Raw genomic sequence first — 27,986 nt, forward strand, 5'->3', positions numbered from 1 at the left:
ACAAAATGTCGTCTGGCTCCACGAAAATCTTACTAACATTGCAACATTTTATCGTCTAAAACATCAAAATTGACGTAAATTTGTTACATTTTAATCTTTTTATATGTCTGATAAAAGTATATATTGTTACAATGTATATGATTTGGCAACGAATGTATATGATTTGGCGACGATCCGATAAGATAGTGGTAGCTTACACACAAAAAATGTAGCAATATCTGTACAAAAAATGTAGCAATATCTGTAAGATTTTGTCATATCAGACGATGAATAGAAACAGTGTTAAAAGATTAGTGTTGAGCCAGACGATAAAATGTAGCAATATGTTAAGTTTTGTTTTTGTAAATCCAAGCGACGATTTTTTTCAAGTCAACTAGCTCTCACTGTATATACCACGCCATAGTGAAATATGCACATCACGTGGAAACTGAAGCGTTCTGATTGAAAAAAAAATTAAAAAATCAAGAAAAGGTGAACACATTTTGTGATATTATGAACCATTTGATTCGATTAAGCTCTTGAATTTCAACGTTAAACGATAATTGTAGCCGTTTTTTGCATTCTTGTCATCGTTTTACCATAAGAGACGTTATGTGTGTGTTTCTCTGATCCAACCACAGAGGGCGTTATTTTTATGGTTAAACTCTGGTCAGGTCTCTCGCAAAGCCTGTTATTACGAGTTGCACCATTGAGGTGGCTTGTGGGTTTTGGTCATTTTCGCCCTAATAAAAATTTTCATTGAAATATGCAATAGCAAAGTCTACCTGTTTCATTTTAAAATTACATTAAAAGCAAGTAAGCAAGTAAGCAAGCAACAAAAAACAAACAGACAAACAAACAAACAAACAAACAAACAAACAAACAAACAAACAAACACACAAACACACACACAAACAAACAACAACAACAACAACAACAACAACAACAACATGCAGATAATAAACATGAATGATTAATGCACACTTAGATGAGAGTTGAATCCATATCCTTAGCTGATAATGGTAAGCATGTTTTAGTAACCAGACGAGTGATATGTAGCTTTCTTTCTACACGATTCGGAGTGCAGACGGAATATCTATACCCCGTATCTATACATGCTGTATGACACTCGCTATTCTGACATCGATATTTCCGTTTGTGAGACGAAGAGGGCGGGCTTGCAGTCAGAATCGAGTACAGCTTACACTAATTAACGGAGTACATGTACCACGTCTAATCACAGACAATTTCTTCCTTGCCTGTGGTCTAATCTAATAGAAGGACTACTTTCACATACAAATAATCAAACTGGCACAGTCTCTTGAGAGACGTTTTTTTTTAGTTTCATAAAATTTTCAAATATTGTGAGTTTGTTATTCACTTTTAGATTTGTAAAGGCAAATGTCCTCAATGTTTTCAAAACTATAGTAGTATATAGTGTGATATAGTCGCGATCATCCAGCCAGGTTATCATTTCGCTCAAAAGTAAACACTACTGTCAGTTTTGTTGTTGTTTTTTGTTTCTGTTTTAAGTGTTTGAAAGAAAGAAAAAAAGTCGGACACTGGAGCATGCCTACGTCATCCTGTATACGTAATTATATTAATGACTCATTTATTTGAGGCTCTTAGTAGTCATGAATATTCAGTGTGCATCTAATAAATATTCACGTCTGCTAAGATCCATGATGCAGTGGTGTTCTACTGAAAAGAACAATAGAGATGGAAGAGGTGTTCAATTTGGTGTTTCTTGGCAACCGAACGAAAATTATGTGATCTGAAATCATGAAATGAGTGGGGTTCCCCTTTAACTAGTAATTGAAAATTACGTCATTAGAATGTTCGCCCACAACCGCGAAAACAACTAATACAAAATCAAATTGGTTAAACTGTAAAGCGTAGGGAAATTCCGAAGACAGTTTGATACTGGTAAACCGCCAGGTTTGAGAAAGGTGACGTGTACGCAAATATGCAAATACATTCATGAACTTCTGACCAATTGTTGTGCGCCTAGTGAGGTAACCACACGAGGGCGCTATATAACCTCTTACCTCCATGTTCCCACGTTACGCGTTCACTTGACACAATACTAGTATATGAAACCAGTGACTATTCACGGAATGATCTGGCTTCACATCGATAGATGCCAATGTAGAGAGACACCATACAAAATTCATCTTCGTTGAGAACAGTATTTTTTTCTCCATAGAAGGCCTAGGCTGGGTGGTCGGCGTTTGTAGAACTGTATTTATAAATGATTTAAATTTTCTATATACTTTTTGAGAGCTCGCTCCACAGGAAATACTCTGAGACTTAAGAGTTTCTTGACAATGAAAGGTAATTTACAATCAAAATCACAAATCCAGAAACAAAATTTTCTCACACTGCTACATTTTATCATCAGGCTCAACAAAAATCTTACCAACACTGCTTCATTTTATCGTCTTGCTCAGCGAAATCTTACCAACAGTGCTACATTTTATCGTCTGGCTCAACAAAAATCTTACCAACAGTGTTACATTTTATCGTCTGGCTCAACAAAAATCTTAGTAACACTGTTACATTTTATCGTCTGGCTCGGCAAAATCTTACTAACACTGCTACATTTTATCGTCTGGCTCGGCAAAATCTTACTAACACTGCTACATTTTATCGTCTGGCTCGGCAAAATCTTACTAACACTGCTACATTTTATCGTCTGACTCGGCAAAATCTTACTAACACTGCTACTGTAACATTTTATCGTCTGGCTCGGCAAAATCTTACTAACACTGCTACATTTTATCGTCTGGCTCGGCAAAATCTTACTAACACTGCTACATTTTATCGTCTGGCTCGGCAAAATCTTACTAACACTGCTACATTTTATCGTCTGGCTCAACAAAAATCTTACCAACACTGCTACATTTTATCGTCTGGCTCAGCAAAATCTTACCAACACTGCTACATTTTATCGTCTGGCTCAATAAAATCTTACCAACACTGCTACATTTTATCGTCTGGCTCAGCAAAATCTTACCAACACTGCTACATTTTATCGTCTGGCTCAGCAAAATCTTACCAACACTGCTACATTTTATCGTCTGGCTCAACAAAAATCTTACCAACAGTGCTACATTTTATCGTCTGGCTCAACAAAAATCTTACCAACAGTGCTACATTTTATCGTCTGGCTCGGCAAAATCTTACCAACACTGCTACATTGTATCCTTTAACATCTTGGTCGACAAATATATCTATGTGCATAAGATATTTGTTGAGCCAGAAGACCTCTGCAAGACCTCTATGCTTCGTAGCAGGCTGGGTGTTTGAAAGAATGCTTATCAGGTCTACCCAGTCTAGAGTGCAATTTGAAAATCTCTCTAGAGACTAGACCAACACGTTCTTTATAATACCATGTACCATGTTCTCGGCTCTGATGGACTCCATTGACTTTACACTTTGTTTAGTATCAACATTTTTCTTAGTTTGGCAAGAAAAATACGAGGGATCTAAGGGGGATTTGTCACTACCAGTTGTTAGATGAGTAGTGACTGACAAAACCTTTATCATGAGTATTTTTGGAGTCAATGAGGAAAAATATTGGGGAATAACATAATTATACCAGTACCAGCAATGTAAAAGAAAAATCTTGGAAAGTAATGGCAATTTTGAATATTTTGACTCATATTTTGAACACAGCAGAACCAGTGACGTAGAAACCCTTAGGTAGACACACGTAGTCGTGACATAGACAGGCGTTGTCGTGATGTAGAACAACCAGAGTATAATTCCCATATTTTTTTGTTCAACTTGGCTTGTGCTTGATAAAATATAACACATATGACATAAATCACTTTGTGAAGACAGTCATTGTTTTGTAAAATACTGAATGTACTGTGTTCGACGTGTGAGAAAACACAACTGTAATGTGTTTCTGGTATTGAAAGCGTTTTATATCTCTCAGGGCAATAGTTATCTTGGTTGTTATCTCTCACTCCTGACATTCAAAATCAGTGTGCCCTCTAAGCCAATTTGATGTGCCATTGACGCAAAAAACTTCTAGCGATGCACCAAAATTTGGTGTTCCCCTATCTCTGTGATGACGCACAAGAAGTGCCAGTTTTATCATTTTGATCCATAACAAAATTTGGCTATCATTTAATTAGAGGGAAAACTGATTCCAATACATTCCAATTTACCAATCTTGACAACACTGTCCATTTTTTTTTTTCAAAAGACATCCACTTATAATGGAGAAATCTTTATTGTATCTTTTTTAAATATCTCTTAGAAGAATTACACAGGAAAAAAAAAGTATGATACGGGGAAAAAATCAGCTTCAAAAATGTAAATCTCTGCTTGCAGAAAAAAAGGCTGGAACATTCCATGTATCACTGGGGGAGGCAGCATACCAGTTGAAGAATACCTCATATATGTACAAAACTAAAAAATATTAGGAAATATTTTATTATTTTTAGAAATATTTTATAGTGCTGCCACCCCTACATGTAATGGGCTGTCCCAACTTGTCATCTTACATTTGTACAATATTTCGAACAGCAGTCTAAAACCTCCAAAAGTTTTTCTATTTTTTCTTCGTATCTTAATATGTATGCCTTCTTGAAAATCAAAAGAAGCCTTGTACAGCTATCATGTTCAGCTATGAGCCTCCTGTAACTTTTTTTCCTTTTTTTTTTTCTTCTTTTCAAATTCTATAATTTTTTCATTTTGTATATGACCCAAAAGAGTAAATTACATGTGTAAGAGCGTTAGCTGACTTGATGTGGCTTAGATTACAAAGCTTCTTCATTCACTTTTATACAATAAATCTTGACTGACCGACTACTCTCTGTTTTGAACTATAACTTTGCGATAAAAAAGAACAAAAAAAGAATGCAAAGTTTCCGAGATAAAGTGTAATTTGTTTTGACATGAGTGCAAGAGAGAGAGCACAAATTACAACAAAAAAAGAAAATGGTCACCATATGAATGTTAGTTTGTTTTTTTGCAGTTGTATCCCACTTTTGTGAAGGTGTTATTGTTTTTACATTCGGTGACAATACTTGGTTGTTTGTTTGTTTGTTTGTTTCTAAAAGTTGTGTTGTGAATATTCAACACAAAACTGGAAGAAATGTGACACTATCAAGTCTGGCATTTAGATATTGTTATCACAAATCTTCCATTTGGTATGCTTGCATTTTTTTTTACGATTTTCATTTTTCATTTTTTTTCATCATTTTTTCCGGTCTTTTCTTTTTTAAATTACTATGTGCGACACAAAGTAAGATACCACTAGTCTACCTGTCTGTATACATATAACACAAGACAAAAAAAAACACTACTCAATTCTAATGGGATTTGACACAGGGGTCATATTTCAAAAAATGCATTATTACTACATACTTCCTTTCTGTTTACATTCGGTATAGACGGAGATGCGAGCTGTTGGCTATGTACACAGCAAGCTCTGTAAAACACCAACATAGACATTATGTGAAACTTAGTAATATTGAATCACACATGACAAACACCCCCTCCCTCACTCCAACCCGCCTGTTACCCCAAATTCCAAAATGAGCACCTTTTATGGTATTTGAGTTCAATAATGACAATGTTCCCAAAGTTTCCACTGTCTTCATTTCCCCCCTACCCCTCACACAATACCTACTATGTCTACCTTTTTCAGCATGAGTTAGTGAATATCTGTTACTGTGTATCATAATTTGCTATATCATTTACTATGATCCAATGTCATAGAGACTATGAAAAATAAACAAACATCCATCAACTTGCTGAGATTTTGTGCATTAACCCGATTCTTTGTTCCTCCTTGCAAGGGAGAAAGAACAAGGAACTCCTTCTACCAACTTCAAGAAACCCCCCCCCCCCCCACATAAGGCCAGTAACAGTTACTACCCAAACAACTGTTACTCTGTATGTGTGGGTATCACACCAGTCTTTAATATTTGATAGGTTTTATAAATTCTGTATACTATAGTCAGCAAGTAAGTAAGGAATAAACAGTCCTTTTTTTTCAAAGAATAAATTGTAAATTCATAAACTATTCAAATGAAGAAATACCAAATCACTTTTAAATAACAGTATTTAACACAACAGTTTTTACCAAAGTCTGGCAACTGCCTTGTATAAGTGACCAACCTCTATGCAGGCCCTTAACTAGTGCTGAAAGCCAGTGACATGTCATTTAACTAGCGATACCTAGCAGTAACCAGGCATCAGTACTGATTAGTAGTGACCAGCTTTAACTGGCCCTAACTAGCAGTGACCAGCCTCTGACTAGTACTGACTAGAAGTGCCCAGTCTTTAACTAGAGTTCATTAGAAATGGCCAGCATCAGACTGGGACTAACTCACAGTGACCAGTCTTAACTGGTTCTAACTAGCAGTGACCAGCCCATCATTATTGGTCACTAGCAGTGGCTGGTTAATAATGGGTGCCAACAACCAACTGGTGTCAACTATAAATGACTTGCCTTAGACTAGTAACAGTTGCCAGACAGGACACAGACTAGCACTAACTACTAGTAATCGGCCCTTTATTACTTATAACAACTAGTGATCGGTCTTTTACTGGTAATATCTACCTTTGATAGTGTCAAGTACCAGAGACTGGTTTGTTAACTAGCACCTCTACTATCACAAAGTCTGACATTTTGATAAGTTGGTGACTTCAATCTTTAAATAAATGTTCCGTCACTCATTAAAGTTAGAACGTGATGTGCCCACACAATGACTTGTTTGTCTAAAAACCACAATCACTGAGTTATACCTTGAAGGAATTAATATTCATGAACCCTGGTTATCAACTGGACTTTCCTTCCCATATTTCTTGATAAATGTTAGTTTGCCGGTATCGACTGGACCGACGTTTTCCAAAATTCCTTGATAACTGTTAATTTGCCAATATATAATGCAATGGCGTAAAAGTGAAAACCACATACAGGCATGTCGTTACAAGTTTGTACTCTCTGCATAGCAATATAATAAAAGGTGTTCATATACTTTGCAAGCAGATAGTTTTTGACTTAAATAAAGTCCTGCCCAACCCACTTTAGTTCTACCAAAGGATCTTCCATCCCAGTTGAAATTCTGCCGAAAAAAAACCACGACAAGAATTCCAACATGACATTTCCCCAGCTCTCTAGCCATTTCATTAACGCTGGAAATGTTTTGTCAACTTGATAAGATATTAAAAAAAAGAAATTCTGGAAAAGATAAATATTGTTTTGATTTATAACAATTCACGTATTATTTAGTGTGAATATAATTTTTAACATAGTAGTGGCAACCTGTCGTTTGGCTGAATTCACACTACCGTAAGTTCATCAGCTGATGTGCATGCTTATTGTTCTTGTGTGAGCACAGCTCATATATTCTACAGGTTTAATATTATCACTGCAAACATAGCAAAAGTTTGCAATTTGTAGTCATTGCAGGGAATTTTATAATCATGTTAAGTTTACATTCTTTCAAACATGTTTATGAATGTACTTAAGCATCATTGGTTAATAATGGAGAAATTGCAATCTAGTTTCCTGGACTTGCTGTTTTCTGTCGGCGTGGCAACAGTGTGACAGCCTATTCTAGACACTTCATTATGCGAACTAGTGATCTGGCAAATAGGTGGTTGGTGACATGTGACACTGTTTAAATGTGATTTTGCCAGTAATTTCAGTGCTAGAAGTTTAGGGAAACCCCATGTAATAATCAGACCATCAAGTCAAGTAGGACAGATTGTTTTCATGCCGTACTTAGGCAGTAAAAAAGTGCCTTTTTTTTTTTTTTATAAAATGGGTAAAATGTTGCCATTTGTCTGAAGAATGGGGGTAGGGGATTTATACAAGGGGAGAACTATCTTTTAAATACTAAATAGAAATCAAAACTACATTAGTATTATTTTTGTTTTGTGGTGTTGCAAATACTTAGAGATTAATTTCTCGTACACTATCAGAATAAGAATACTGTTCAAGCATTGCAAAACAACATCTTTTTTGTGTTTTAAAGGTGTCCTATTTTGTCCATATATGCCCTTTCAAAATATCCCTTAGGGTAAAACTGTTGGCAGGTAAAAAAAAAAAGCTTCAGTATGCTTATTAGAACATAAATATAGTTTGGGGGTTTATAAAAAGTAAAGGGAATACCAAGCAAAAGAAATAAAATTGGATTTTTTTTATCATCTATTAACTTTTGGCAGATAGTTATGAAAGATTACACCAATCCCACTATGAGGCATATTACACCCCCCTTTATTGTCAAATGGAACAGTCCTACCAATAAAACAATAGGACTAAACCAAGTTAGGGTTAATTATAGGTAGGATTATGTCCTTCTAAGTAATTATAATTCAGTTTTAAGAACGAATCTTATGGAGGTAGAAATCACGGAAACACTCAAAATCTGTATCCAGGTTCTAGTAATAGTATGTGAGGGGAGGGAGGGAGGACACTTATTATACTGGAAACTATTGACCCTGTCTGCTATGAAAACCATAACAGTTAAAATAATCATGTCCTTTCCCACTACACATAACCCATTTCAATATCTCCCAAATTGTACAGTGCCATCACTTGCTTCCTCCAGCGATACTTTTGTTTTTATCCATTGATGCTGGGTTGGCAAAACACAAAATATTACCTTTGGATATGGAAGTAGATGTGTCACTGCAAAGCCTTTCTACATATCAAAACTAAAGCATTGTATTTCATTCACATCAGCTTTCTTCTAATTTTCTTGACAGGGTAAATATCATGTGTTCCCCTTACTTATTTTCGCAACATGATTCTCATCAGAAAGTTGCTTCTATGATTTTTACCTCCGTAGATAAATTACTAACAAAAAAATGTGATAATCTGAAAATTCTATGTTAAAAGCAAGGTCATTCTTAAAATACAGAAAAACCAATATAATACACTGGAGGAATCATAGAGTAACAAATACGTAAAAACATCGATTAAGAGAACTCTGAAATTTCAAAACCCTTGATAAAAAGAAAATATCGTACATAAAGAAATAATGACTCTTGAAATGTTTTATGTCCTACAAGGGGTTCTCTAATTTTCAGAGTTCTCACTGATGTTCTCTCTATGGACAACTACGATTGACTGGCAGTTGTGTGCACGAATAAAAACGGAAAAAAAATTTGTTAACGTAAAATTAAAATTCACAAAAAAGGTGACTTTTTAAATACTACCACACTGTTTCTCTTCAGAAACAATGTTTTACCATTTTTCATTCCGTGGGTAAAAACAGCAAATGCCTGATTTTTTAAACGTTACTTTTTTTCTCTCAATGTTTTGTATGGTTATAAAAAGTGTCTTTGAAATTCTACTTTTTGCAGATTAGTTCATGAAAACCTAAAATAGGTTGTGGTCTCTAATTGCACTAAAACTGAGATGAACTGGGTCAGGTTATCGCCAACATCTTCCACGTTTTTTTTTCTTCTTCTTCGCTTCATTCGTCACAGTTTTTTTTTGAATAGTTCAGCAGTTTCAAAATCCCCAACGTTGCACTTTCCCTGGTCGCGGTTTGAGAGCAGGGGTGTATGTCTTGAGGATGTCGGTTGATGGTTGAAATGGAAGCACTTTGAGAATTGTGAGAGAGAGATACAAGGTTCTGTTCCATATTAGAATTTGAATCCATCTGATGGTATGGTTGGATTTGGGTCAAATTGGAAGCCTTGTTGGGTAATCTCTGGCGCTACCTGTGTGTCTTCATCATCCTGTGGTGAGAGTACATACAACATATTGTCACAATACATATTCACATACATTGTACAGTGTTTACCAGTCATTAAAGACCTACTCTGCATGTAAATAGGGGTCAAATAATCTTTCTCCCTAGGGGTATTTGTTTTAACACAACTAAGTACAAGTTGGGAGAAAGAGGTCCCCCCTCCCCCCCGTTAGTATTATGAATATAGAGGAAAGAACTCACTGTATTTTATAAAATAGTTGCATTTTGGGGACTGTATTCCAGAAAATGTTAGCTTGATACATATTGGAATTGTCAACCCGGGATTGAAAATTAGCTCTTTAAGTGGCTTATAAATAGAAATGACTATAGAATGGCTCTTTATTTTGGATTCGTAACTTTAATATGTTTTTCTACTTTTCTACGAGACAGCATACGTCAAGTCTGTGTTTGTCACTCGGTAAATTGCAAAATAACGCAACAGTAAAAAGTTTGTTATTGTACGTATAGGTAGAGATTTATAAATACTGTAAAACATGTTATTTTAGCGAGCATGTTATTTTAGCGAAATTAGCGAACAGATCCACTTCGCTAATTTAAAATGCCGCTATTATTAGCGATGCGTTGAAAATAATATATTCAAAATGGCGGCCAATGAAAATATCAATACCGTATATACCACACACGCACGTCATACCAGTCCACACATACAAACCAGATCATGAATGATTTACGTTTCATAATTGCAATTTTTAATTTTAATTACTAGTATATACACCATTACAATAAATATAATCGTACAAGACGACTGGAAAACAAAGAATGAAAACATGTTACAGAAAGTATGAGTATCCAATCTGAGCCTACTACTAGTACTAGTATATATATACTTCTAAGTTCTACTGTACTACTTCCACTGTACTACTAAATAAAACTCACTGGGCGGAAACAAAGTCAACCATACTAGCTACAATAAATATTTTAGATAAGAAAATCAAATCACTGCTACTACAACTAATACTACTTGTAAATTAATTTCAAACATGCTAGTTCACTTCCGATCATGAAAAACAAATTTTGCACAGACAACAGCGTTTGGATCTGACACTTTCACGGCATCAAAGTTCACATTTTTGTCTATTCTAAAGCCGATGTTATTCCAGCCTTCTGAAAACCATTTCGAATGAGTTCAGAGTCTTGATGAAGACGATCAAATGAGCTCAGTAACCAGTTGGCGTGTAGTGGCTTCAATCGCGTCAATGACAAATCGACGACTGGGTTGTTCTCATCCACTTCGTTACAAATTTCCTTTGCATACCAGTTCGTAAAACTTTCACACAAGTACTCTTTGAATCTCGCATTTACAGTCAAATCTAGCGGTTGAAGCTCACCTGTACAACTGGCAGGTACAAACACAGCCCTAGCGCCAATCTCTTGTAGTTTTGCCAGCACGGACTCGCATCGATGAGCACGGAACACATCCAAGATCACCACGGCAGGGTGATCAACAGCCAGGCCGAGATGGTTCCGTGTAGTGTTGAGATATGGGGCGATGATTGTGTCGATGTAACGGCACATGGTCGATTCGTTGCTCCAGTGGTTTTCAGAATGCCAGATATCCCAGTCTTCAGGAAAGTTGAATTTTGGATGACATTGTTTAGTTTTTCCCTTGTAGATCAGCTGAGGCGGCAATAAAGTACCATTCATTGAACAGGCGATGACAGCAGTCATTTGTCGTTTATCATCAAGGCCTATGATGGGTACTTGTCTTGCTCCTTCCTTTTCAAGCGTCCAGTTTGAAGTAGGAACAATGTTAACTCCGGTTTGATCAAAGTTAACGACGAGGTCTTCGGGTATGTCACAGCTTTTCACGTTATCAGTAATTCTCTTCAAGTAATCGGCCTTCACTTGTGGGAAGTCAGCTGGCAGTTTACGAGCTGCCTTTGTCCCTTTGCGTTTGACGTAACCATGACGCTGTAGAAATGACTGGGCCCAACTTCTGGTAAGATTTATGTGGCCCCCAAACTCTTGCAGTGCTGAACGATTTTTCTTTAATAAAAGTCCCTTTCCAGCAGCAATAAGTATTTTTCTGTTGACAATGCCACCCTTGGCCCGGATGACGTTGACGTAGTCCACAAGCTCTGCCTCGTGTCGGCCGAGTAGTAGGGCGTGACCACGAGGTTGACGGGGCAATGTGGAAATGACGTCAACCCTTGAAGTTTGCTTGGCCTTCAGGTACGCAGACTTCATACCCCGAACACTGCTTTCATTCAATTTCTTGCCAAGTAGCTTGCTAAAATGAGAGGCAGCTCTGCTACAACCATTCTCTACAGCATATCGACCGATCTTTGCTCTTGTTTCATCATCATAGTGTGCGTAAGAACGTGGACGCTTTCTATTCAGTCTGTCGACTTTGAACTGGGTATCGGATTGTTGCGTTGTTGACATCATTTCATCGGTGACGGCTTTATTCATGGCAGCGATGACTTCGGCACTTTCACTTGACTTCCCGTTGTTTGGGTCTGGTAGACACAGGGTAGACTGTGCTGGCTCTCTTCGGTACTGTATGTAACGTAGCATAGCGATATTGTAGTGGAATAGTATTACGATCGTAGTTGTTATCTGCATGAAAGCTAGATGGAATTGTGACTGATCGTAACAAAACTACCCAATTTTATAGAGAGAAAACAAAAACAGCCTGACAGCTTGGGTTTTCACCTGTACGATTTCCGCTGACTTTTATTTTTCCAAAAAAATACAAAGATGTGACAATGATGATGGCTTTCATTAGGTGTCTACGGCACTCAAAGGCTCATACTCGTACATTGTCATGATGATCGTTCATAAACAATGCAAACAAAAACAATCTGACAGCTAGCTTGGGTTTTCACCTGTACGATTTCCGCTGACTTATTTTTCTAAAAATCATAAAGATGTGACAATAATGATGGCTTTAATTAGGTGTCAACGGCACTCAAAGACTCATACTCGTACATTGTCATGATATCGTTCATAAACAATACATCGGATGAAGTCAAACTGGCGGATGAAGTCAAACTGGCCGTAAACAATGTACCACTCGTCAGTTGTCCTTGCAAAATGTAGCCAATGTGTTATAGGCATGATCGCTAAATTAACATGTCGCTAAAATAGTAGCAGAGCTGTAATCGCTAAAAAAACATGCCGCTAATTCAACGTGTTTTACAGTAAGCTGGACCTACACATGTAATCACTACACTGTGTCCGTACACGAGTCTATTTTCTCCAATACTGATACATCATCATGTATTAAATATATAGGGAAGCAACAGACACATTGATCAGATGTGGCATGGCTATTCCTCAGATTTCCCGAACATACTTTTCCCACTCCACTGACTAGATAGTATTAATTTTGTAATCAATAAGTAAGTAAATCTAAAACAATATGATTGATGTCTTACCTCTGTTGAAAAGTAGTTGTCAATAATTTCATAGGCAAGTTTATAAATCTCTACATTTTCATGGTTCTGTGCTGCTTCAATCTTATCAAGACCTGTAAAGTAAAACAATGCTGTCACTTTTCTAATACCATGTTGGTGAAAATACATAAGAGATGGTGCAGTTGTATAATGAATGTTATCAAGTCATCACCACATAGAGAGACACATGGTATTAATAGGAAATATACCTTAGTGTTAACTCGCCTCAGTGTATTTCCTGCACTAGTTCTTTTACACACATTCTGTTCATGGCTTCATGCATTGCTAAATGATTAGTAGCCATGAACAAACTTTAGCCCTGTCTGCCAAATCTGAAATGCCCTCTTGTGATCTCTACATCATGCAACCTCAGTCACCTTAGTATGGTGTACTGATTCCAGATTAAGACTACTAGTTTCCAATATTCGATCTGTTTCAAACTTTTCCATTTTTTTTTCTCATTAGAAAACTCAAATCAGTTGAATGTATGAGACACTCACCATTGCACATTTCAATCATGTTGGCAATATACTGTGCATTTTCACCTGCCATTTTCAGAATATTGTTGATACCATCTAGGACCACTTGAACGACTTGCATGTCTTTGACAATTAATAAATTACAAAATGGTTCAAGTACATGTTGTTCAACACAGTAGTAGACTTGCTGCCAGTTACCACTGATGGTTAAGTTACTAATGGCCCACGCTGCTTCTTTCTGTGTTTGGAAATCTCCCTGTAAAAAAAAAAGAATCAACAAATGAGATACGGGAAACAATCAGTATCATAGAGAAAAATGATAAAATGTACCATGTGACTGTCAGGTGACATCATTGAACTTAGTTGATTGGCTGAGAAGTGCCAAATGACAGATTGGTAATTGTCAGGTGATATCATTGAACTTAGTTGATTGGCTGAGAAGTGGAAAATGACAGATAGGTAATTGTCATGTGACAATATAAGACTTGGTTGATTGGCTGAGAAGTGGCAAATGACAGATCAGTAATTGTCAGGTGATATCACTGAACTTAGTTGATTGGCTGAGAAGTGGCAAATGACAGATAGGTAAATGTCAGGTGACAATATAAGACTTGGTTGATTGGCTGAGAAGTGGCAAATGACAGGTAGGTAATTGTCAGGTGACACCGTGAACTTAGTTAGTTGATTGGCTGGGAGGTGGTAAATGACTGACAGGTAACTGTCAGGTGACACCATAGAACTTGGCTGATTGGCTGAGAAATGGCAAATGACCGATAAACTTGTGTACACTTACCCTACTGAGATGGTGAATAATTTGTGGTATCAGCCCTGCATCTATCACTGCCTGTACTTGTTGCTGGTTGCCTGCTGTGATGTTTGACAAAAACCAAACTGCTTCCTGTATAGGGGAGCAAAACAAACAAACCCTGGCATTTACCTAATGCTTTGCAAAACACAATAACATATACATCCTGATAGCGCTGCACCAGCCCTGATCAGAAATGTGTGAGCTAGAAACACCAGCTACACAAACACTTGGGAATTTATGAGTAGCTACAACAGAAGGGAAAACAAGGGATACTGTTGACCAAACTCTTCTAGTCTTCTAAACCACAACACAGACCACTCCATTGGAGTCTTCTATTTACCACCAATGCATTATTCTTGCCACACACTCTTCTATTATCTTGCTACATTCTTCAAGTCTTCAACCTTTACTTTCTTTTCTTCTATCTTCTGATCACCTTACTGTGTAGCTACTTTTCAGACAGCACAATATCACTTACACTTCTGACTACCACAGACACACTACAGATACTACAGTAAGCATGTTTTGTTTTATAATCACTGATTTCCACCGCGCTGGAAATCTCAGATGCACTCCTTTATCTCCAAGTAGTGAGTACTACTACAATTCAGGCTTAGTAGTAGATCTGTACAAACACACATCACAATCATACAAAGCTAGACTAAGTACTTCAAAATTTGGAGCACAAAAAAGCCAAATGTCCCTACCTCATTCACTCCAACAAACTCATGCCATAATTCCAAGATTCATCATTTCAGGGCTACACAGTGCACTAAACATTAAATACGAAGTTTCCACGACGACCAAATAAGATGTTGTTTCCATGGCTACTACCCTGGATGACGTTTTCCAAGGTAACCACTAGATGTAGACTCCAAAACTTTTTGGCTAGATTTTTGACATTTGATTTTATAAAAAATAATTTGAACTCCCTGTTAACAATACAGGTTTTCTGTACATCTGACTTACCTTGTTAATTTTTTCTTTTTGATGTGATAATAGTGCAGGGAAGTGTGTGAGAACTTCACAATTGAGAACTACTTGAGTTTGTTCATCTGTTCCCGTCACTATGTTACCTACAGCCCTCAACGCTGCTGTCTGTAAATGAAGGCAACAATACACAACAGTTAGAAAATTAACAACAAATGTTCTAAAAACACAGTCAAACATTTTAATTTCAAGTTATTCATTATCAGAAAAAACTGCTCGGTACAGTTTGCTGATGGTGTTTTCTTGGTAGATTGGGCTATACGTGTGTGTCGTCTAATGAGTGACAAAATTTGCTGTTTTGGGTTAATCAAAACTAAGCTCTTCTGACAGTCAATGTGAGTCAACACATAGCAAGGGGATAGGAAAACACCAAATGCCGGTGTCATATAAGAAATATTCTCCCTAGAATGTTTCACAAGAGAATTCAGAGACAAGTAACACCTTCTTGATTAACAGTAAACCAGTAACTTGTTCACTTCACTCAAATAACAAAAGTCTCCTTCAAATATCCCGTTGTAATACAAAATCATACGGTTATCTTGCGTTCTAGCAACCAGTAACAGTCTTATGGAACAACAAACCACTTGAACTTCGTTCTTCGTCGATAAATTCAAGAAGGATATCAAGATGCATCTGTTTGCCAGAGCTTTCTAACTTTTTCAACAATCTACTATTGTTCCTGTTCAGTGTCATAGAACATTATGTCGTATTGGATTTTACTATACAAATTCTTCTGATTGATTGATGCTGTAGTTGCTAGGTAGAGTGGCCAGGAAGGGGAAAATGTTGGGGGCTGGAGATGGTTACATATGTATGCAATATTAGCCTTACCTGAACTTTAACTTCTTGGTGACTTAGTAAAGGAACTAGGAAAGGTACAACTTCAGAATCTATCACCATCTGAATCTGTTCATTACCACCGTCTGTTAGGTATGATAATGCCCACACGGTGTCTACTAGAATCTGTCAAATTAAATCAAATACATTGTTATGATCACATGATAAACACCTTCTTAACTAGTATATAGGCTGCTATGGAATTCATTTGAGCAAATGTATTCCCTCGTCTCCAAGGTGATGTGACGAGTTTTGATATTCAATCCATACATATTTTTCATACATTGGTAACATTTACAAAGCCTATGAGCGCTAACTCTTAGGGCTATTCCTGAAACTTGCCATGATCTTGTGAAATGAAAGTTTTCTTCTTTTTTGAGGGGTGTTTCTTGTCAACAAGAAATCCACACACATGAAAGAATATAACAGAACTTCATGATGTGAGAGTGATCGTCTTTTTCGATGTTTCACTGCTGTGCAAATACCAATAGTATGCACATGCATCAATGCAAGTAATCACTTGCAAACTATGTATTTGCACTCTGGCTTGTGGCATTTTCTACTACACTGCTGATATCTCTGTGAATGAATGTACAGCTGAATTGTGCATTGTACAAACTTATGAAAATATTTCCTATACACTACACTTGCAGTCACACATCATATGGGTTCTTGTTATTATGACATAGGCTAGTGTTGTCTTACATTTGTATCTGTGTGATGTATAAGCACACGTAAAGCTGGTAGAATCTCTTGAATAGTGTCAACTGATGGTGGTGGATCTTTGTTTCGACACAGGTTGACTATCACCCACGTCACGTTCCGAAGAAATGAAAGCCTTATACTTGGGTTAATAAATGCCAGTAGTGGTTTGACAACTCCTAGCTCTATGACATAGTCTCGGCATTGTGGACCGTCACCTGTTGGGATTCGAAAATATACATGTATAATGGTGAATATTGTTGTCAAAGTTAACGTATTAGACCACCCAAACGGAGTTGCTCCATTTTTCGTGTTTTATAAACACCCCCAAAACCATACATTTTAGAAAGCTCTTGATCTCAACTATGTGAAGATGTATATGAAAATATCAAAATACTCTGATTAAGCATTGTGAACTCAAAACAATTGGACATGAACAATTTTTGTATCAGGAAAATTACCTCATCTGACAGTGGTGTGATAGGTATGCCATACTTGTCAAAACATTCATACCACTAGATTTTACTTAGTGTACAAAACCTTCCCTGAAGGAAGACAATTTTTTTTTGTGCTACATCAATATGGTAAAAACTGGGGTTTATTAAATGAAATCTTTACCGAGTAGCGAGAACTACAGTGCAAAAATATGTCAGGCCAAATTACTGCATTGTGTTTTTCTGTAGGTTGGTTTAGAATAGAGAGACTTACCGATAATGTTTCCGAGAGCCCACACAGCTTGTTCACAGACATGCTGATGTGGTGAATGTAGTAGCCTTAAGAAGTGTGGAACGGCACCAGCTTGGACTACTGCTTGAGTTTGAGATGATGTACCAGATGCAATGTTTGTCAATGCCCACAATGCTTCAAACTGAAGTGAAGGGCTGAGATTCGAACCGAAACTGTGAATAAGAAAGATAGATAGAAGTCAGAATACTGAAGTTATAAGGCTGTCAGCTTAAAGACCTAATCTGCATATAATAGGGTTAACATGACACTTACTATGCTAGATGATTTTGTAACATGTAACAATCTTACACAGCTCATACACCATCGATGACACTGCCATTTTAAAGAGTATTACAGATTTGTTATCTCCTGATGTTAGACCACAGTATTATGAATATACAGGAAAGAAATCTGTCACTGTATTTTTGAAAATAGTTGTATTTTGGACTGTATTCATGAAAATATTGGCTTGATACATGTTGGAAGTGTCAAGACACTGACCCAGGATTGAGACTTAGTCCTTTAAATGCATTATGTTCAAAATATTGACTCGTAAAATATGACTGTGTAATGCACACATTCCAGTGTGATATTTTAGTCTATGCAAAGTAGTATTTTCCACAGACAAAAATCACAAGAACTAATATCAATAGTTCATGAACAAGGCAAATCAATAGTTCAGGAATAAGGAAAACATATTTTGCTACATAAATGTGTCAGCTTTGTTTTCTGAAAATCTAAGGGTAAAGGTCGTGACCCTGAAATGGGATTAGGGTGACCCCTGTATGCCTCTAACTACAAATATTAGATATTAACCATTTCTTCTCATTCCTATCACATTTCACTCAATTTTTGAGGTCATATAATAAAGTGACACTTTTATGTAATGATGATAACAGAGTGTATTAGAACATAAATCAACTCAAGGACAATGTCTAGTGTAACTGGTGGCACACTTCAAACTCAATACTGTTTACTAAACATCATATGTAATAAGTCAAATGACTGTGTTTGAAATCATGGATGACAGGTTTATACATCTGTTCTTAATTTGATTCATAAGTTATTAAATATGGCATGGTTTCACCCACTTCAGTATAGCATAGTCTAGAGGCTATCTGTTGGGTTTGAATCTGAACATCTCTACTACTAGAGGCTATCCATTGGGTTTGAATCTGAAGATCTCTACTACTAGAGGCTATCCATTGGGTTTGAATCTGAAGATCTTTAGTGGCTAGCCATTGGGTTTGAATATGAACATCTCTTTACACAATGACGGGGTAACTTAGAGTCATGGGGTTAAAGATGACTTGATACCACATTGGCAGCCACACTAGTATTGCAATTACATTTAACTTAACACCGGAAAGAACTGAATTTAATCTCAGTAAAGTCTTATGTTTGAGTATTTTGTTACGTGAAAATAATAACACTTTCAGTATAAACTAAGAAATGAAAAGACAGGATAAAAGGTTCAAAAATCCAATTCAAATAAAATGTCAACCTCAAGTAAACCTATTACAGAATGAAATAACTCTTGAATAAACCATTCTGGTTTCAAGTCATACCTTCCTTTCTTTATACTTCATTAGCTCTACAGCAAAATACCAATGTAAACTATGTTTTGAATTCCATTTTAAAGGGTATAGGCCATGGTATATATGCATGAAATACTTTGACCATTTTGTCTACATAAATCTTTCTTGAATGTGTGTATATGGTGAAAATATTCAACACTGAAATTTAATTACACTGGATTATGTAACTTCCAAGGTCAAACAAAAAATACCAGTTCACAAAAATTCTGCATTTCAATGTTTTCATTTGAAATAATGCCCAATGCTAGACTATTGTATCTACTTGTAAAGTGTACTTACTTATCATCACATTGGAGACAATGTACTAAAATGGGAAGAATTCCAGACTCAATAAGGTCATCTATTGGTGGGTTTCTATCACTAGATAAAAGTTTTCTTGCTGCTTGCACTGCACTGAGTTGTACTCCTGGCTGCTCACTGGCTGCATTTTGCACAATGGTTTCCAGAGATGCATTCTGAAATTACAGGAATTGCCAAAATATATGTAAGGTATACGTAGCAGTGACAATACTTTTTTCACAATGGTTTCCAGAGGTGCATTTTAATATTATGTCAAATACCAACATACATTGTATATCAGGGCTCAAAATTAACAGTAGTCCCATGCCCACAGACTATCAATTCTTGTCATGGGGCTACCATAATTTGCAGCTGGTAGCCCACTCAGGCTACCACTGATTATGTGATGAAGATGGAAGATTTATGGACATGAAAGTATTTTAATAATACATATATTTCCAATAGAGGAAATATGTTTGCACTTCAGGAATATGGGACTACAGGTCACAATCCTTGGGCTACCAATTTCTGAAATTGGTAGCCCACTAGGACTACCAAAGAAAAAAGTTAATTGCGAGCCCTGTATAATATGTAACATATATGTAGTAGTTACAGTCAGTTTGCCATCTAAGCCAATTTTGACATTCCACTGATGCACACAATTTCTTGTGACGCACCACAATTTTGTGTTCTCTTATCTCTTACTATGTGGTGGCTCACAAGAAATTGCAGTTTTTAAACATTTTGACTCACAACCACAAAATTTGGCTATCATTAGAGGGCACACTGCTTACAGTACACTTTTTTTTTCACAATGGTTTCCAGAGATGCATTCTGAAATTATAGGCAATGCCAAAACACATGTAATTTATGTGTAGTAGTGACATTACACTTTATTTTTATTTGCAATCGAATGGTTTCCAGACATTCAGTTAATGAATCAGTAAGTTTCTGCAGAGACAATTGATGAAGTCTGCATTCTAAACATTTCAATCTTAGCTCTGGCAATAAAGGAAGTCAAACACTACACAGAAACAATGTAAACAGGACATGCTTGTGAATTACAAACTATTGTCCTCATTCCAAGAATTAAAATATTTCTGTAAGAACAGAATGATCTGATAAATTACTAAGTGTCCAGTCACTTGTTGAATAAGACTGTTTAAGTAGGGGCTGAGAGTCAACACTGAGTAAGCCTATGGATTGAAACCAAGGCTAAATTACTTAAACAAGGAAATCATGATTATTGTGAATAGTACTACTTAGGTAAACTGTAAAATCAATATGAGTTCAAAATTTCAAGAATTGCTAATTTACATTGTTAGTTACATATACTGACACAATACACATTTTCCACGTTGTTTCGGAGTTTTAAAACCTTTCTAAAACATCAAAGGTTTTATCAGATTTAGTTCTGTAGTTTTTATTTTCAGAAGCAGGTTAGGTGTGTGTGTGTGTGTGTGTGTGTGTGTGTGTGTGTGTGTGTGAGTGTGTGTGAAGAACAAAATGAATGAAACACAGAACTGATCATAGTAAACAGACAGCATTCTTAGAAACTGCAGACAGACCTCTATCATATCATGAACCAGCATGGAACATGTTACAGCTGTAGTGTAATAGTCTTTCAACATATTACAGGAATTATCATGTTATTCTCATTACACAGAGTCTCCAAACATTGACAGCCTGTGTGTCCAGTGATGAGTCATACATGTGTCATACAGTCACTATGTGCTTACTCATTCTAAAAATTGACATTTTGTATCTAGAAATACAACATCCCTTCATTTCTTAGGGGGTGACTGTACTAGTTACTAAACAATCTGTATTCTGATTTGGGGTTACACAACAAATGTAACCCATCTCTATAAATATGTGTGAATTGTGACTGTAAAAGAGGAGGTTAGAGACCTTTCACTCCTCACAAAGCGGATTTCCATATGTTTACCATTTTAACTACATGTATGTAATATTACACTGTGAAGGAGCTATGATGTGTTGATGTGGGAAACCATGGTTTTGTTATTGTGTTTTCTATCCAAACTGTTGACTTTACAGTTTTTCACCATCTGCAAATTGAATTATGTATGACTAACAGTCTTTCAGCGCTGGTTCTCATATCTGATGTATCATATGTTGATATGGGTAACAATGTTTTGCTGGGTTTTCTTGATTTTTTTCTTGTATCCAGACTTTTGTTTTTACAATTTTTCTGTCATCTACAATTATGTAATTTAACCACTTGTGGTTGCTCCACAATTAGTTTTCTCTTCACTCCCATAGTTAATCTTTTGCTATCCATATTTTTGTACAGCTCATTTTAGTTTACTTCGTTTTATATCTTCTGTTATATGAGGTTTCAGAACTGCAGTTTCCACTGGTTTTAATCTTTATGAAGCAAATGAAATAATACTCAATAAACTTGTATATGAACCACACCAGTGTGTCCTCTAATGATAGCCAAATATTGTTGTTGTGGGTCAAAATGATAAAAACTGGCATTTTTTGTGAGTCACCACATAGTAAGAGATAGGGGAACACCAAACTTCAGTGTGTCACTAGAAATTGTGTGCATCAGTGGCATGTCAAATTGGCTTCGAAGTTGGAAGGCACAATGAACGACGACACTGTTTTATCACTGCCTGCAATGTTTTCAAGAACCTTGGATAACCTAACACTTGGTCCCTATACGCCATAGTTGGACCATTTTTAGTGTTTTAATGAATTCAAATCCTAGAAGTTGACACAATCATAGTAATAAGTTACTATCAATACCTCAGGTAAGTTTATCACAATCAAGTCTCCTTGTTCTATCAATGCCTTCTGTTTATACAAACAAACTAAGCTCTCCTTATCATAGTATTTGAAGGACAAATGACAAAACCATTTCTTGTGAGTGATATTGAGTACAAAAGAAATTATCCAACTTGGCAGGCCATACTACAGAAATTAAAATTTGGATTTTCTATACATTTACTTTTCAACATTTTTTTTCACGAGTTCTCAATCCATATTCATATCTCATTCAGACCAATGTCAAACATTTCTTAACAAACATCTAATCTCCACTTCAATATTTTCAATTATTACTACCTTAGTATTTTGGTTTAGATGGAGACCAGTGCTTACATAAGGACACTCTACCCAAGTTCCCAACCCCAATAATAACATAATGTACGGATAAGTATGCATGTTTTACCGCTTAAGCCCTTCTCTCTCTAACCATGAAATTCTAAATACTGTAACACTTTCTTTTCCCACAAACTGTAGATATTATTTGAAAACAAATTGTACAAATTGTGCATGTAAGCAATGATATTGATGACACTGAAATGTTCAAAAAATAGACATTGATTATCAATGATCGATTGGGAAATAATAACATCATGAAAAGAAGAGAAGCTTTCATGAAAGTCATTAAATATTTGCAGACTGACTAAATGGGCAATTGAACAAGGAAAATGATAATAATCAACCTTGGAGTCATTGCCATCTGTCTGTCTTGCTTCCATCCTTCAAATAACATGACAACAAATCGACTTCAAACAAGCTCACCACATGGCTACTAGTACAGATAGAAATGCTTACATCATGTAGGATTAAAGAAATAGAGAACTAGTTACCATAGCAACTTCTCCATCATCTGAATCATTACCCTCCACCCTGGGTACGTTTCTTCTTTTTAAAATATGTTCTTCACGCTTGTTTTTTCTTAGTTCAACTGTTACTTCATTTCTCCGCCTTCTCATTTCCTGAAATGTAGAAAAAGGAAAAAAAATCATTAGCAAATTGTCTCATGATCATTACATGCTGTCATGGGTTGCCTTGGAAATTATACTAACACAATAGTGCACTTGATTACTAGAGGTGCTATTGATTAAGCATACCCCTTTGACATTTACTTTCCTTGGTGATACGGGTCATTTAACTTGTCAGTTTTGTCACAAAGCAAAGTAGAAAAATATGATACGCTCCACAAAGTACTGGTACAGTAACAATTCAATAGGCAAACAGTACAACTACCCATCCAGCCACATGTATACATCGTGTATATACCCCTACAGTGATGTACATGTAGCTTATTTTTCATATATTTACATGTGATCTACATTTCAAAATGAAATATGACACACTTCAAACAGAATTTGTGGAATTGTTATTACCCTATACCAGTGTACCATCTAGACCACTTTGATGAGCTTCTGCTGCAGCAATTTCTGGTAACGTAAATATTTTGTATTCCAATGTCTTTTTATACACAGGTTGCTTTACAAGCAGTGTGCCCTCTAATCGTAACAAATTTTATTGTTGTGGGTCAAAATGATAAAAACTGGCATTTCTTGTGAGTTGCCACATAGTAAGAGATAGGAGAAAATCAAATCTTAGTGCGTCACTAGAAATTACATGTATGTGCGTCAGTGGCATGCTAAATTGGCTTAGAGGGCACACTTCACACAAAACCCCCAGTATTTTTTGGTTATTAGAGAGGGCATACGACCTTGTACATTGGTAATGGCTGCATTGAGTGCCTGATATTTTATTCTTAGGAAGATAAATTTAAAATCTAAGATAATGAAATGAAATCCTTCATAATATGTTGACAAATTTCTCAACTATTTTTCCCATGTAACTCAATCAGTCACACATTCAACATTACATGTAGTTCAGACCCACAGCGAGTATTCTCCAAAGCAACGTGAAAACAATACCACAGAAACTATTTTGAGTACTTTGACCCTATTTAACCACTGCAGGGACATACCCAGGGTTTATTTCTGTCAGAAGGTAACAGTCCACTGAAGAAAGCACAGCTATATGTATTCATAGCATACTTAGTCCTAAATATCAGGCACTTGGTGGTCTTATTCCTGCTCTAGGAATGATCAGTTGAATTGAGTTACGTATTCATAGCACACTTTGTAATTTATCTACACATTAGATGTTGTATATCAACTTAATAATAGTGGTTTACATGTTAACAACACCCTACAGTTTGACCTACATCACAGTGTTATTTCCTTGTATCATAACAAAGAGGTCGAAACTAGGCATACACTATTACACTGGAATTCACTGAAGTAGGACAAATGAACAAATTACACATAATCTTAGCACACAACAGTTATTAAATAATACCCTAAATAACTATTCACAAAATAGGTTGAGAATTTGTTAATTTGTCACCAGTAGTGGTAGTGACTTTCTATCATGTCACAACAATAGTAAATATGCTAAATACTTGCACATTCATTAGGTGGTTATATAAAACATCTTTGTTTACAAACACAAGCATTGTATGCCAGTAAATTCATGGCAATACTTTTAATATAGATGAAAGATGCATTCAGAAAAAAAGAAAAAAAATTGTCATTCACAAAATGAATAGTTGTGATCCTTAGTTTATATGTTCATGTGATTACATGTTAGTTCAATGGAAAGGAAGTGGTTTCAACTTGTTTGCAGCTGCTTGTGATCATCCTAAATACACTTAATTCATGACAAGGAATCACCTCAATCCTATCTTCCTTACTACGACAACAACACGTATTACTTTTTTCCCCATCTTGGTAAACGTGTAGTTTGTGACCTTGTCTACTACCACATATTAATCCTGTTTTTCCCAACTTGTAGTTTTGGTGGCAATGAAGGCTATTTTCTGCCCCACCCCTCTTTTTCACAACTGTATAAAAAGTTACCTCATTTAGTTTAGCAGACTCAGGCTACATGTAGACTAATGTGACATTGTCAGATTTAGTTGGGATTTAAAAAAAATAAAATCAACGTGTTTTCAAGAATTACTTGATGCAAATCCACTGTTAGTAACAAAGTGACCTCTCATATCAGTGGTGTGCATCCTTTGAGCCCCATCTAGCTACTAATACATGTACTATCTCATAGTTTTGCTGTACATTATTACGCTAACTAACACTAAGAGACAGGTTAACATTCAAGCATTGTACAGATACAGCATTTTACTATGGTTTAATTCTGGTAACACAGCCAGTGTAGGAGCTAGTCTATAGGTGATCCATGGCCTCGAATCTGAAGATATCTTTCATAGATTCAAAGCCATGGTTAACCTCTAGACTACATTATAGTGTGAGCCAAAAGTCACAAACCTTACATGTGTACATGTAAGCTTGTCCAATAATTTTGGTCATTTGGTAAATCTCTATAAAATATCTTGGGAGACGCAGGTGGATTGTAACTACTTATTGCCTTCAAAAAATATTGCATATTATTCTTCTAGCCACAATGGAAGTCAAGTCAAGCAACTATAATAAAAGTTAATCTTGTGTTGGTAAAACAATATCAAAATGTCAATAGTTCCAAATACATAGGAAAAAAATACCCCAAAGTCAAACATTTTAGGTAATCATTTTCTTGAGTGTCAACTACACATTTGATGTATATTTACAAAGGCTGAGCAGTTGATGGAAATTTCCATTTGTCAGAGCCAACTCAACACTAAATGAAATAAAGTGTTACTTCTGTTCTTTATCATTGTAATATCCGAACATCTAGCTCTGGAAATGTATGCTTCGAGGTTTCTGACATGTCTTCTACCCATTCAGCTATGGTTCCTCTGTCTAAAACCCTGAGATTACACACAGATTTTCATTTTTAAAAAACCCACCCATACCTTTGTTAATGACAATAAAATATACAGGAATGAATTTTATAAATCACTAAATACAACCTACATCTATTCTGTCTCTTGTCATAACGTTCGCTTGAGTCACAAAATGGACAATAAAATCACAGCATAAATGTGCACATAGTTGTGTACATGTACAATATTGAGCTAGTCTGTTTGCATGACTTATCGTTGTCCATTTTGCAGCTCGAGCAAGCGAACGTTAGACAAGACGTAGGTTGAATTTTGTGATTTACAAAAAGTAAACAAAGCTTATTTCTGTATTTCTTATACTCATTAGCAAGGATGTGGGTGCCTTTTATACCCAAAATTTGTGTACATGAAATCTGTGCAGCCCAAGTTTCCTTATAGAAAGAACCATACGGAGATGTGTTGGAGTTATCGACATACATATATCCAGAGCTACTGAACACCCAAAATAAACATCTTCCCAATATTTAGGTTCACCTCAAGTAATTTGAATGTGACTAAATCACTTCTATGGTTGTTTCACAGTTTTGTTCTTATATATTTTTAATTTACAAATATGTGAGATGTGGTCGATTGAAGGAAAAGAAAGTAAATACAAATTTGACATGTTAAAACAAATTCTGAATACAGGAAAAAAAACACTTGTTCAGGTTCACATAAGTGTTACCCCAAACATTTACAGGCATGTTATCACTGAGCACAAAAGCCGACAACAAATGCTGGAATGTGTTGCTATGCATTGTTTTTAAAAAAGGTGAAACTTCAAAAATGTTCTAATTTATGTTGTTTTCGGGAATACACTTCAATAATGTGTGATTGTACGATATGTTTTATGGTGAAGTAATCTTTGGTGTCAACATCCGGTCAGAGTACCCGACTGCAATCTAAATGAATGACGCAGACATGGCGACAATCGGATCAGCTGACATGCGTTGTGATGCAATTTTTCACGTCGGCAATGGTGACTAATTGTCGGCAAAAATCGGAAATAGTTTTAGTTCCGAAATATTCCTTATACTTTTACCATAACATGGTAACGTTGGACCTAAAAATATACATACACCCATAGGAACTCTATTCTGTGATGCCTGGACATACATCGGGGCATGTACACCACCCTATTTGTCCATTCCCCGCCATTTTTCAATTCGAGAAATTTCCAACAAAACATACTGAGATTTACATTTCTGTACTGGAATACGTAGAGCGATTGAGGCAAAAATAATATCACGACTGACACAAAGGTTTATCTATTTACCAAAATTTACACGAAAAGATTCGCTTGAATGCGAAATAAGTACAAAATTTGGCGTGATTTGGACAAGTTATCAGCTGTTATCGGATGCGTCACACCAATGGGAATCACGCATTGTATTTGGGGAAATACCTTTGCTATTTCGTTGACTTACCTCTGTATCTCGGGCTTTGTGCTTGAAATTTTTTATCCTGGTTGGCAATGCATTACTTGCTCCTTCTTCGACAGACATTCTGTACGATAAGTTCGTCAACAACTTCAAGAAAATATTAGGAAAATTCACTACAACAATTTTTCTCAGTCACTTCAAAATGCCGGCCAGACTGTGACGTCACGCTCTTCCTGTCACCCACACGCTGCATACCCATTCCTGATTGGCCGCGACTGTGGAACTAATTACTAATCAATGACGGTGTAAAGGGCAAAACATGATTATTCGACCCTATTCCATGTCAAGCATGTTTTTAAGCCACGTAGCATTTATGTAGACCCTCTATTTTTGGAACTGTTGGAGGTGTAGAAACCAAAAGTTATAAATTATCACTATTTGAGTCT

The 27,986-nt window shown here is 36.1% G+C and overlaps 1 protein-coding gene across 2 annotated transcripts; it reads right to left on the minus strand.

The window, feature by feature from the left end:
* Positions 1-4,192: 4,192 nt before the first annotated feature.
* LOC144442353 (importin subunit alpha-4-like) lies at positions 4,193-27,808 on the minus strand. 2 transcript variants are annotated; one of them, XM_078131672.1, is made up of 11 exons: positions 27,586-27,808; positions 23,172-23,300; positions 19,549-19,724; positions 17,654-17,826; positions 16,949-17,163; positions 16,238-16,369; positions 15,386-15,514; positions 14,402-14,506; positions 13,630-13,864; positions 13,112-13,203; positions 4,193-9,696 (listed from the first exon to the last, which is right to left on the minus strand). In XM_078131672.1, the coding sequence occupies exons 1-11, from the start codon at positions 27,661-27,663 to the stop codon at positions 9,601-9,603; spliced, it is 1,560 nt and encodes a 519-aa protein (XP_077987798.1). In that variant the 5' UTR covers positions 27,664-27,808; the 3' UTR covers positions 4,193-9,600. The 2 variants fall into 2 exon arrangements, with proteins under 2 accessions (XP_077987798.1, XP_077987797.1); XM_078131671.1 differs by having other exon boundaries at positions 17,654-17,844; positions 27,586-27,800.
* Between the last annotated feature and the right edge of the window lie 178 nt (positions 27,809-27,986).

This window comes from Glandiceps talaboti, chromosome 11, assembly GCF_964340395.1.
Source record: "Glandiceps talaboti chromosome 11, keGlaTala1.1, whole genome shotgun sequence".
NCBI classification, from domain to species: Eukaryota; Metazoa; Hemichordata; class Enteropneusta; family Spengelidae; genus Glandiceps; species Glandiceps talaboti.